General features: G+C 39.5%; 1 protein-coding gene across 3 annotated transcripts in view; it reads left to right on the forward strand.

Annotated features, from left to right (window-relative positions):
• Nucleotides 1-9,571: 9,571 nt before the first annotated feature.
• Nucleotides 9,572-13,836, forward strand: part of zeb1b (zinc finger E-box binding homeobox 1b) — a 61,342-nt gene continuing 57,077 nt past the window's right edge. The window contains exon 1 of one of the 3 annotated variants that reach the window (XM_077200792.1): nt 9,572-9,692. Coding sequence is in view for 2 of the 3 variants with exons in the window: in XM_077200790.1 (XP_077056905.1) it covers nt 9,821-9,878 (58 nt within the window). In the remaining variant the exon portion in view is untranslated. Of the gene's footprint in view, nt 9,879-11,280; nt 11,728-13,836 lie in introns of those variants that run through there. The other 2 variants (XM_077200790.1, XM_077200791.1) reach the window with 2 other exon arrangements.

Genomic DNA, 13,836 nt, shown 5'->3' on the forward strand with positions numbered 1-13,836 from the left:
TGCCTTCTGTGGAAAAGGTTCCTTTGATGAAAGCACCTGGATAACAACCGTTTCTCTCTATTGGATTCTCTTTTTATTTCTCCTTTTCTCTCAGGTGTGTTCACATCTGCACCTAAATGTGGATGATTCTTTGATATGCAGAGCCTGAGGTGTGTGTATGAGTGTGGGAAGCACATGATTCTCAGACATGCCAGCAAAATGAGCAAAAGAAAGATCTTGGTGTTCCAACATACACAAAATAAATTTTAGCTGTGGTTGTGAGGTGAATTTTTGACGGAACATTTGGAATGGATCTCAGCTAATCTGCGTGACAGACTTAGCTCACCCGTACAACCTGGATGATCCAGAAAAAATCCCGTCTCACACACACGCACATCAGCTATGCTACTTCTTCCCACACACTAATTTTTTCCCATAAAAAAACTACTGGGCACGCAGATGTTTGCTTTTACTTACTAATTTTGAGTCACACATATTTTACAATGAACAAAGAGTACATGAAACAATATCTGTTTACACTTCCTGTCATTTTTAGTTAAGCAGTGAAAGTTGTATACCAGTTTTGAAATACAGACTTTAAAGAATGCTTACAGAAAAAAAGAGAGTTTGTGTTTAGTCATTTGGTAAGATTTAATTAGTACACTTTCGATTGTATTTATCTATAGATAACTTATTCTACATTAGGCTGCATGAAGAATTTGATTACACAATTGAGTTCTAGAAGAATCTGCTGGCTCACTGGATGTTTTGTTTTGGGAGTGGCCAATTTCTCCTGAGCGTCAGTCCTGTCCAGGGACACTCCAGAGAAGAGGAAGTGAGATCATAATGACCTTGTTCTTGGGAAGGGGGTGCTTAGTGTGATTGACATCTCAATCTTGCCTTCAAAACATTCCATTGTAGGGCCCTTGAGTTTTTCTGGGCTCTTGAATAGTTTTGTCGCCATGGCATTAGTGTTTGCATTTTCTATGAGCAGCAGTAACTTCCGCATAATAATAGAGCTTAAACATGTAGACACAGGTTTTTTTTTGTGTTTTTTTTTTTGCTTTGGATTTTTCTGGATCTTGTCTCAAACAATCAACTTGTTTTCTGGCCATGGAACTGTAGGACTCAGAAATCCCTTTTGACTTTCAAAAGTTTTTGTACAGATGTTTCCGCCATACTTGGCTCGCAGCACAGGGGAACACAGCTTTCATTTGTATGCACTTTATGTCCAAAGTTTATAGAACCAGATGAAATCAAAATTGTTTGAATTGTTTTGTGGACATTAGTCCATGTCAATAAGTTTTGAGGTTATTAGTGTACTTCTAAAAGTTGACAAAACTATTTGTTCTGGAAAATAGACCAAAAATATTGTTAACTCAGCTTGCAACCATAAGTGCAATTTGTATATAATAAAATGCTCTGGAGAATGAGAATGTCCCTCGGTTTAACACTGAGTCCTAACTATGCGCAACGTGACGCGCAATAAAAGGTATCTTTTCCATGTTAATCAAAGTTTTTGTCCTAAGCGACAGCGACACGTGACGATTTTATTTTAGAAATGGTTTAAATTTTTTCCGACGTCGCGCTGGAAAAACAAACACAAAGTGCGGCAATGATAATCTCAGGTACTGTTTATGTGCTTTATTTAATGTTAAGAGCGTGTAATGCAGAGCCGATCCTGACCTCCCTGGGGCCCCAAACAAAATTCTGTTTAGGGGCCATCCTGACCCATTTGCCATGTAAACCATTTGCCATTGCCACACAGTCACACCTGACACCCCAGTGCTCCCACTACAATCCTCCCTCCTTTAACTAGTACTAATTAAAATGTAATTCCTGATATCAGAAATAGACATTGTTACTAGAAAAAGTACATTTTTAATATCAAGAATTCTCATTTTAAATAGTACAAATGTAATTATTGATATCAAAAAAGCATCCTGTGAATGAATAAAAGCTAAAATGGCTTGCCATAGCATGTCACTGTGTTTTAAATGATAAAAGCAATACTTGATACTTGATGGTTATTATTTACTGAGGAATGTGCATCCACATTGACCAGTAGCCTATGCCCAGCCAATCAACATTTCAAAGGGTTAGTTCACCCAAAAATGAAAATTCTGTCAGTATTTACTCACCCTCATGTTGTTCCAACCCCGTAAGACCTTTGTTCTTCAGGGATTGAAACTTGCCGGCCTCGAAAAGTTATTAAAGACATCGTTAAAATAGTCCAAGTGACTACAGGGGCTCAATCTTAAGTTTATCAAGCCCTGAGAATACTTTTTGTGCGCAAAAACAAACATAAATAACAACTTTATTTCAACTATTCATGTCCTTCTCTTTGGGCATCTAGTCAGTTAAACTAGTGTAATTGCGTAGAGCTACGTCACACGTAGGCTCAATATTGGCCAACGCTGGTCATGTGGGTGATGCATGTGACGTACAACAACAGAAGCGTACGCTGTTAAACTAGTAACCTGACTCGAGTCCCAGAGACTTGCGTAGTGTGCATACAGGGCTGATCGGGTCTGGTATTCACCCTGGTGAACGAGAGGGTCACTTCCTTGCGCCTTCGGGTAGGGATAGGTCTCTCACTGTCGTGTGTGCCTACGGGCCGAATGGCAGTGCAGAGTACCCGGCCCTCTTGGGGTCTCTGGGAGGGGTGCTGGAAAGTGCTCCAACTGGGGACTCCGTTATTCTGGGGGACTTCAATGCCCACGTGGGTGGTGACAGTTACACCTGGAGGGGCGTGATTGGGAGAAACGGTCCCCCTGATCTGAACCCGAGCAGTGTTCTGTTATATGGCGCAAACTAAAAAAAAAAGAATATTACACCATTTAAACATTATTAAAAATACATAGGCTATTGAGTTACTAAAACACTCTTTGTCAAAGAATACACTTGTTTGTTCACAGTTTAAATGTTCTTGTTTCCATTTTTTTTATTTCAAAATCTGAGGTGAATTATCCATTGTTGCTTTTACAGCTGACAGTTACAAACCTGGGAGCACTAAATGATATTCAAAGTCACATTGGACGCTTTTAATAGTAAATAAAGCACATAAACAGTACCTGAGATTATCATTGCCACACTTGTGTGTTGTTCCAGCCACGATGTCGCAGAAAAATAGAACCGTTTCTAAAATAGAATCGTCGCCGTTGCAGCTGTTTAGGACAAAAACTCAAATAAACTTGGAAAAGATACCTTTTATCGCACGTCGCACCGTCGCGTCGTGGTAGTTAGGCCACGATGTAAAGGTATTAGGTCCATTGTCTATTGTCAATTGTGTAGTGTACATCTACAGTATTAAGCACAGCTTACACAGAACCTTTTTTTAAACCAAGCAGTTTTTGTTGGTGAACACGATAAAGCCACATGACCAGCCACAATAACCCTCAAAAAAAGTGGATAAAAATTTCGCCCTCACGCAAAAATTATTAATTGTATGGGTTCCATATTGAAAGGACTGAATTTTGCCGGTGAAAATTTGCTAAACAATCGTAAATGTTACCGCATCTTATACCACTGAACTGGCTAGCAATAGCAAATAGCTAATTGTGCTTCTGTGACATAATTAAAAACCTATTGACTATTTTTTTTAAAACAACCTAAACTTCCTGTTTAATGTCAGCACAACACAATGCACATCAAGCCATTTCATGGGGTATTCAAATCAGTTGCAAATGCCCATTAGAGTTAGCCTACCTTGATCTTTGATGGTCTGTCTCTAGTTTAAGATTATTAAATTTTTCTTTACTGTCATTCTGTAATGGAAGATGGCTAATGCCTCATGCTGAACACAGTCCCAAGGGTTGCTTTAGTTTCACCATTTTTTTAATCTCCATCCATCATGATCACGACACTCTTCTTTCTTTCTTTCTTTCTTTCTTTCTTTCTTTCTTTCTTTCTTTCTTTCTTTTTCTTTCTTTCTTTCTTTCTTTCTTTCATTCTTTCTTCACCTTAGTCACTAACGTGTACCTGTCAGTTTCTGCCATAATCCTCTGTTTGTTTTTCGCTCACTTTTTCTGTTTCTGCAGTTGTACTTGCCACCTGTGTTTCTCTTTCGTTCCTCACGCTTTCTGTTCCTCTCCTCTGTTTTTGCCACTTTAAATCATCCATTTCTTCAACGTGTCTGTGTGTCAAATGAGCCTTACACAAATAACTTTTAGCTGATTTTACCTCCCTCTTTCGTTTTATGTACGTTTTTCTGTTTCTTTAGCAGTCCTTTGCATTTCCATTTCTCTTCCTTCCTTTTTCTTTCTCTCAATCCTTTACCACCCCCCCCCCCCCCCCCCAAACACACATACACACACTCCATCTTCTCCCATCCCCCACACAGCTGGCGCCCTGAGCTGTTAGTCCAGATGGTTAGGAGGGGAGGCAGGGGCTTGTTCTCTAGCCCCACAGCAGGCTCTCTGTCCTGGGTAGCTCCGAGTCAGCTCCCCCCTGGACCAACTGGAACTCCCCCCCAAACAGCACTGCAAGCATTAATCTCCTAAATGATCCCGCCAGGAGGAGGATCAATACTCATTTACAGAGACGCGGCCTGATCCCTTAATGTAGAGCAGTAAGGATAGCTTTCTAACCAACACCCACCCCCCCCCCCCCCCCCAACTCATGTTGCTGTCTCTCCTATCTTGTCTCTTCTTTTGCACTCTTTCTTCCTGTCTTCACACCCCATTCATTCTCTTTCTGTTTAGCCTAGTAAAAGGAAAAGGTAAATGAGACTTGAATAGGTAACAGGTGAAGAAATGGAAGTACAGTGGAAATATTACTGGATAAATTGCTTGCAGTATGAGGTCAGTTACTTTAAACCTCCTTTGATGAAGTCACTACTCTGCTTCCGTTAAACTGCCAGTGGATGCCCAGTGGATTAAAACCAGCAGCTCTTGGATGGCAGATATTGTTGGGTTTTAATTTTGTCCAGCTGGGTGGTCCTGTCACCAGTAACCGGGAATAGAGGCTACTGGCATTTAGACTGCTATTTTAATAGCATAGTGAGCGCTATTATGCAGTTTTAATTTTTGCAGCATTATTTTTACTCTTTGTTTTCCGTCGTTGCGAAAAAATATGACATCATGTCGAAATGGCAGCATCCAAGGAAAATGGGAATAGACCGGACTTTCCACAGAATAATGTCCCGTCTTTTTCCAGTCAGTTAGCACCAGCAGAGAGAGAGCGCGTGTGTGGTTTTCAAAATGCCTCATCATTGATCTCTGATGAAGCCTGCCCTTCACTGCAATGCTTTTCTTCTTTTTCTTTTCCCTCTAGCCAGGGAACGTCTGTTTTTCACCTTCACTCTGTCTCTGAGCTACCCCGCAGGCCCGCCTGCTGGACCATAGTGGCACCTGGAGCCAACTCAGCTGGGCAGCTGCTCTGGTCGCTGGCACATAATGGAGAATTTAACTGGTGCCTGGTCAATGACAAGCTAAACCATGAAATGACATTTTACCATCTTGCCATTCCAAATCCTCACCAAGTCAGCACAACTTTGGAGATTTCTTTTAGGACAGCATCATGTACCAATGAAATTCCCAAGGAAAGTTCAGAAGGATGATGTTCATTTAATCCCACCAGAAGCCGCTTACCTCACTTCTTCCAAAAAATTCTTTCAGCAACTCTCCTCTACCTCAGCTCCCAATTATTGCGATGGTTATGGCCAGTAGGGGAACATACTGTAGTTCAAACCCTTTCATTATGGACCATAAAACCTGTCCACCCTTTTCCACGTCGCTCTTTTCCATTATATGCACTTTCGGTGTGTGAATACATATATGTAGGAAGGAAGAAAACCGAGTACTAACTCTCTTAATGAGATTCTATGGACATTAATGCTATTATTATCTGTTACTCTGTAAAGCTTCTGCACAGCCACAGAGCACTTTGTCCTGTTGAATAATTCACTGTCAGCAGCCATAGGCAGAGCAAACTGGCTTAATGATGAAGGGACAGGCACCTTACTCAGCTCTGTCTGTTGTCTGTTTGATGAAGTGAAAGAGGCCATGGGTTTGAGAGGGTTAGACAGATGACAGGGAGAGTATTTGAGGCTTCTACTAGGGGCATCTCTAAACCAATGTTGGGTTTTTCTCTGCAAAGATTCCGCTATGTACTTAGAGGATATTGCTTTCAACACAGAGCTTGTCTTCTCTCTAAACATTTAAAACGAAATTGCCCTGTCATTTGTATCCTAACCATTGTTTCATTTCCCTTTCCACTTCCTGTTCTCATGACCATAGCTCACCTGTAGAGCGTTTGCAGATTTGATTAAACATAGACGGCTTTGGAATATTTAAGAAGGTCATAGTTCCTTTCGGATCTTATTATCTGGGTACATTTTATGGAAATAGTTTTCTTATTGTGATCATACTGCAGTTGACATGCAAAATGAAAACATCACAGGATGTTAAAGCGATTTGTTAACTTAAAAATGACAATTCTGTCATTATACAACCCCCATGTTGTTTCAAACCTGTTGGACTGTGTTTTGTAAGGAACAATAAAAATGAAGAGAGATTCTGAATAAATTACTTGTTATGTTCCACATGTACTACATGTACTTACTATAGAGTCAGGATTAGGGTTTGGTTTAGGATTATTTACTTGTAATTCTGCATAATTTACTGTTATTACTTTAGTAAACACATGTAGTAACATGTAACTAAGTCACCTTAAAACAAAGCGTTACTGAATAATTTACTCATTATTTTCAATTACAGTTACTCATTACATGTGCAAAAGCCAGTAGAAATTACAATCATTGGTACTGTCTACACTTGATGCCATGCGAAGTGTCATCAGTAAATGGATTGCCCATTCGCTTGAGTTACTTCTGACACAAAGGACAAATGAATTTTAAACATTTGCTTTGACGCTTCCAAACAGCATCAAACACTTGCAACGCTACTACAAATGATAGAGTTCATGAGAGAAGTGAATTATTAAACCAATTACTCATTTGAGTTTGATCAGTTCACTTAATTGATCTGATTAACTGAATCAAAATGAATCAAATAATCTGATTCACTTAATTGATCTGATTAACTGAATCAAAATGAATCAGTTGATATGATTCACTGAATTAAAAAAATATCTGAATGATTCAGACTGATCTGTTCAACTCACTGACTCAGCAGATCATACTGATTCTTGATGAAGATTATCAGAGATAAAACACAAAGACATCAGAAAACTTACAGCAAATGAATCACATGGACCACTTTTATGATACTTTTATGGTTCTTTTACATCCTTTTTAAAGCTGTATAGTTCAAATACATTGCAACAACTAAAGAGTGACAGGTACATGATTTAAAAATTTTCCTTTTGTTTAATAATACGGATTCGGAACAACATGAAGATGAGTATAAATAATGACACATTTTTCATTTTATCTTTTCCAATAGGTGGATTTTAACAATAAAAAAATGGAAATTATTATTTAATTTTTACAGTGATTGTTTGATTAGTATTTTTCTTCTAGCCTCGTGCAACTCACAGTGATCCACAGAATATCATTGTGAGATTATATAGTGTCTTCACTCAATCAATACGGACTGTACACTGCAGTCTCATGCTAAGGACACCACACCCAGTTGAGGTCTGACAGAAACCTGATAGTCATCAGGTACAAGAATAGCCCTATCCCGCCATTGCTGCAGCACTCGCTTTTGTGACCTGTGACAGAGAACGGCAGACCTTCAGATAGTAGCGTGTTGGTTCTTCGGTCCATGTGTTCAAGTATGAATGCGCTAGCTCCTATTTTGGCTGATGCATTCATATTTCTAAAGAAATGCACTTAAGCAGAGAATCTTTTTCATTGGCCATGATTGATATTTAGCATTGGATGGCACAAAGGTTTGTTTTGATTGCATCTTAACTCATCCAGTATTATCTTAAACATTTCTCTACGTCAAACTTTTCTCTGGCCTTCAATTTTTTTTTACTTGGAGTCAGTTTCTCTCTCTCTCTCTCTCTCTCTCTCTCTCTCTCTCTCTCTCTCTCTCTCTCTCTCTCTCTCTCTCTCTCTCTCTGCTTCTCACGCGCTCTCTCCCTGGTCAGAGTCAGAGGAGTAAACATCCCTGGGGAACAGCAAGCTCTTTCTTTGGGTGGAGGACTGAATCATTGCAGTGAGGGTCCCATGATCCTCCCTGTGCCTCGGGACACACGCTGCATTCCTCCTCCTTCCTACTCAATCACACACACGTACACATACTCAAACACATGTTTTCTTACGAATACACGGTCTCTCCTACTACAATACATATCTAGATGCGTATACATTTATGCCAGTAAAGAGATGGCAAAAGGCAAATAGCATTAGACCTTATGTCACAGTTATTTGGAAAGCTTTTGCCAAGCTGAAAAACTGTCAAGTACATTAGATATGCTTATTTCACTGATGTGTTTGTCAAATATTACGTTACGATTAGATGTGCACTCTTTAAAAAACTCAGCCACTGATAGCATCAGTCATGTGGCATGATAATTCATAATTAATAAATGAATGGCACTACTTTGAAGTTCCAACCATGTTCCTTTGAATTCAATATAGACTAAATAACAACAGTTATATATAATTCAAAACTTATGGGGAAAACTGACTAGCATATAAAAGATTTAAAACTGTCTGTATGATCTTGTCAGATACAACCATTTGAATTTTTTGGAAATTCTATCTGAAGTAATATAGCCTAATTATAAAGTATATAAGAGATACTGGGTCTATAGTTGTCACAAGGATTGAATGTCAGAACTGTGATGTTCTGAATCAAAAGTCCAAAACCTTGTTAAAATCATCTTAAACTAGTGTAAGTTTGGTGAATTTATCCTTCAAAGTAATATTCCAATGTCATAATATTTTACAAAAAAAAAAACATAAAGGCAAGGGTCAACTATATATGGTTAGTGTTCTCAGGACACTGTTGTTATATGTCAAGTCAAAGCAGGTTGTCACATGTTTTAAATATTATACTTTTATAGCGTATTATTTACTAATTACAGTACAGTAAAAAGTCGTTAGATAATTTGTAGCCTATTTTACCTTTGACATTTTTTTTATATTTTGTGAATGTTTTGCACTTTGTTCATTTATTTATTGCATTATTTATTACAAAAAGCTGCTGGTTTAGATTATGACAACTTACCCCATACCTGTTAACCTTACCTGTTTTGTCATGGGCAATAACAATGGAAATGTTTAAAGTAGTTAGGCTACATACTTAACATTATAGCCTAGATTGGATTACATATTTTTGTTTACTTCTTGCTGAGACTAGTTTTATTACATGCAGATTTCTGCCTCATCATGAATAAGAACAAGCTGCAGATTGTGTCAATGTGTATGTGTGCTAGTGCTTGCGCGCACACCATAAACAGGTGCACGCGTCAAACTTCCCCCGCCCCCACTCTGACTGTAAAAAAAAAAAAAAAAAAAAAAATATATATATATATATATATATATATGTTTACCATTGCGCTTTTCGGTTGTTGTACAAGCTTTGAAATGTTTGTTTTGTCCAGACAGTTATGCTTCCTTTGAACTGTCAATCAACATACATTTTGAAGTCCTCTACGTGTAGGCTACATGGACAGGTTGATCAGTGACTGTTTCGGACAGGCAGCAGCGCCACAGGGAGCGCGTGGTGTGAGGGGCGGGAGTTGGCCAGAGACGGGGGTCTGAGCGCCAGAGAGAGAGGTATAGGAGCCAGAAGGTAATGTCGTAAAGCCGAGTGTCGTAAACCAGGTGCAGGGAGGGGAGGTGGAGTAGAAGGGAGGGAGGGGAGGTGTGGGGGCGAGAGGAGGTGACTCTCCAGCAGCATTTAGACACAGCGAAAGGATCATGGCGGATGGCCCCAGGTGTAAGCGCAGAAAGCAGGCGAACCCGAGGAGGACAAACGGTGAGTAAAAACCCTTCGCTTTGCTTGGCGACGGCTGATTTCATTCAACTCTGGACTCCGGGCCGCTGGCAGAACTTCTCGAGCCCCAAAAAGTGCTGGAAAGTATCGCTGTGTTATAGCCCCTTATCTGGTGTACCGTTATACCTGCCGCGCTCGCGACTCTCTCACCGCCTAGTGGTACACAGCGCGAGCGCGGACCGTTATACGCAGCCAGTCCCATACAAGTGAATCTCGCTTTTGTTTCCCCTTTTATTTCTCTTCGCCTTGAGTTCACTTTATAAAGCTTTATAATTAAACAAATGAATTCGATTCATATCTGTTACTCCCGTTAGTCGTCATTGTTGGATTTTCCTCTTTAGATTCGAATGAAATTAAACTTATTTTCTCGCTCAAAATGTACCTGTTTGGTCCGAAGCGGGTGATTTGGTTTCGCATGAACCAGTTTAAGCGACTCAAGTGGTGGAAATGCTTTAATAAATACGTGTTTGTGAATAGAGCGGGTGCTTGGGAGGATTTTGTTTTATTTTCGTTAACAACAAACTTTGATATAGGCAATGGGCTGTTCCGCTGTCTGCGTGGTAGCAGGTAGCTAGCGAGCTAGCAGAATTCTAAGAATAACCTCTAATAGTGTGTATGTAAACATTTTAGCTTAGTGTTTATGAATACATGGGTTTACATCGCCGATGTGACAGTTTGGCTGGTTTCACTTGCTATGGTACAGCTACGAGTCCCACTTTTGTAATGTAGCTCATAAGAACTGCCTTATAACAGCAGCACGCTTCTCTGTGTTGCTGCAGCATTGGGGAAAAGGGGCATGTATGCAGTTCCCGGTGATGTTTGACAGGAAAGTTTCTTCTTGGACTCTGATTGAAGTTTACAAAGCAAAAAATAAGGGTGTGTTTATGTAACAGTCCTGCCAGTCTAGGCGTCCCTCAGGGACCGTGGCTCAGAGAGCTCTGGAGCACGATGCCAGTTAAAGCAACCTGTTTGTTGCAGCAAGCCTGCCACATTTCTAGTTGGGTGGTAACGCTGAAGAGAAAAGGAAAGGAATCTGAAGGGCTGTCTGCTGCTAGAACAACTGCTGCAGCCTATATAAGGAATGCGTATACATCCCGAGCAGAGCAGAGAGAACCCTGATAAATCGCGCTGCTGCAGCTGGACTTACTGCACTGACAGTTTATTTGTTTTGGGGACTTTATGCATCCGCTTTGTAATGCACGTGTAGGTTTCATGTTTATGTGTGGTAAATAACTTAAAATCGTACTTGCGTATTTACTCACTTGAGTTATAACGATTGATCTGGTAAGCTGTGTCCAGAGCGGTATAGACGTGAGTCTTAGTAATTTTTCTAAGGAAAACGATAATGAGAAATGTGAGGGCGTGCTTTACTTCTCGCTTGCGCGCGCGTGTGATGGGAATATAAACTCGAAAACACTTTTAAAATCATTTTTATTCATCCACACCCCGTTTTTTGTAGATTAAAGTGCACCGTTCAACATTCTGACGATTTAATCTGCAGAGTTAAGTGTTTTTTTGATAAAGAGATGAGTGAAGAAAGACACTTTTTCTCAGGCTGACGCCATGCGCGCGCCATGTAGCGGTTCTCTCAGTGTGCGCGCGTTAGAGCGACCTGTAAATATGTGCTTACCTGATCGGAAGGGAAGACAAAAATGTCACCTAGATTTTTAATAGATGCCATTTGACCATCTCGCTATTGTTTTTTTGCTGCCTGAACTTGCTGACAAAGAAGGAGTCTTTTTTCCCCCTCTCTTTCTGAGATACATTGGCTCATTTTGAAAGCAGACGGGAGGCGTTTCTCGTGCGTTGCAGCAAATGTCAACTTGTGCAGGTATAAAAAAAAAGATGTATGTGCAGTGTTTCTCGCATGCCTTCTCACTCAGTTGCTGTTGTCGTTTGTTTTTAACTGCAGAACGGATGGGTGCCTGTTATCATTCGCCGTTCTTTAACGCTCTTAAAAGCACAGTGCAAAGAGCATCCTCGGTACTTATAGGTGCTGAAGCATCGCTCATGATCTTTTTTCCATGCGGTAAAAGCACAGGCGTGTTCTGAAATAGTTTCGAAACCTAGAATGATTTTACACCGTGAGGCTTGAGTGTCATTTTGCAGCGCTTTTCTGTGGTGTTGGGTTGATATAAGTGCTTTGTCATAGAGCGTTTGGCACGGCTCACCGCACTGCAGGTATCTAAACGTGGAGACGCACCTGAGCCGTGCACCGTAGCCGTAGCACCTGCTTCTACCTATTTTATCTTATGAACACCTTCAGATATAGCTTTTGATTACATATTATATTTCAAGCTTAATTCTTCTTTGTTAAATAAAGCTTATTTTATCATTTTGATCTCAATCATATAAAACTGTTTTTGAGCAAACTCATTTAAGTTTGTTCTCCTTTAAATGCACGCAGGCGCTTTATGCGTCCTGACCGTTAATTATTTGAAGTCACGGGTTGACCTCAGAGCGCACCCGCTCCCGGTGCGTGATGAACGCTCCCTGACTGTGCGCGTCCCTGCGTCATTAGCATAAGCCCCTCCCCCCCGCGCCCCCGTAAGGAGTGTTGATCAGACCGTGTATAATTGGAATGTGGCCCGCCTGAGTGCTTCACCGTTTCTGGTAAAGGCCAACAGTAAATGTTCACTGGAGGCAAACTGTCTTCTAGATGGATTCACCTTGTGTTTATCAGACTTACTTTCACTTTAATTACCATAATCAAGATGAATGGTATGTTTTTATTTCAACTCACTTACTTCAGGACTATTTTAAATCAGCCAAAGAAGGCTTGAATTGAATTCTATGAATTCTTGTAATGTTTAAAATCTACACAAGAAAATATATTGTACTAAACTGACATGCCTGTTCATAACATCTTCAGCTCTAATTATAATTCACATAACCTTCACCAACTTAACAATCCCACATAATTAAAGTGCCTCCCTTAGGTCTTCTATATGAAGTTGCTTGATTGTGGCTCTTATCAGAAGGCCTAATTGTTGGCACCATTGCTGTCCTGATAAGTCACTGATGGGACATGTTGCACTAATGAGTCTTACAGTTATATGGTAACACTTTAGTTTAGGGTCCAATTCTCACTATTAACTAGTTGCTTATTAGCATGCATTAGGATATTGGCTGTTTATTAGTACTTATAAAGCAATTATTAATGCCTTATTCTACATGACCATATTCTACTAGAGCCCGACCAATTTTTGGGGGCCGATGCCGATACCGATATTATGAAGTGAAAAAAGCCCGATAACGATATATTAGCGGATATTATGTATGTGTTTATTATAATAAAGTAGCAATATTATTTATGTGTATTATAGTACAGAACCAGTCAAAAGTTTGGACACACTTTCCCATTTGTGTGTACAAACTTTTGACTGGTACTGTATATAGAATACAGTATACATAAAAAGAATATATATAATATATAACACATTGTTTGCAATGATCACTCAAATGTTGTGATCAAACACTTGTGTGACAAAGATGTGTAATAGAGGCAGGGTGAATGATAGAATGAGAATGATACATTTGAGCTGTAACCAAACTAGTTTGCATTGCATGTTCTATTCTATATTATATTCTAAATACTGTTGCATAATCTTCAATGACTTTGTCTTTTTATTTAGTCACATTAAATATGAAAAATAACTTATATTATTTTGCCTAAATCAATAAATATATCAAAAGTGTCACTGGCAAAACCTCTTTATCTTCTATTAACAGTGAAGGAAGGAAGTACTCGGATCTTTTACTAAAGTAAAAGTAACAATACCATAATGAAAACATGTTTAATTACATAAGTACATTACTTTTACTTAAATAATATTTTAAATAAGTAGTGAGCAAAATGTACTAAACTTGAAACTACTCATTATGCAAAATGGCCCTATATAAAGTGGAATATTGCTTGATGTTGTAATGTAGTTTTAAA

Source organism: Siphateles boraxobius, unplaced genomic scaffold, assembly GCF_051911475.1.
Source record: "Siphateles boraxobius isolate OS27281-9 unplaced genomic scaffold, OSU_SipBor_1 46, whole genome shotgun sequence".
Classification (NCBI taxonomy): domain Eukaryota; kingdom Metazoa; phylum Chordata; class Actinopteri; order Cypriniformes; family Leuciscidae; genus Siphateles; species Siphateles boraxobius.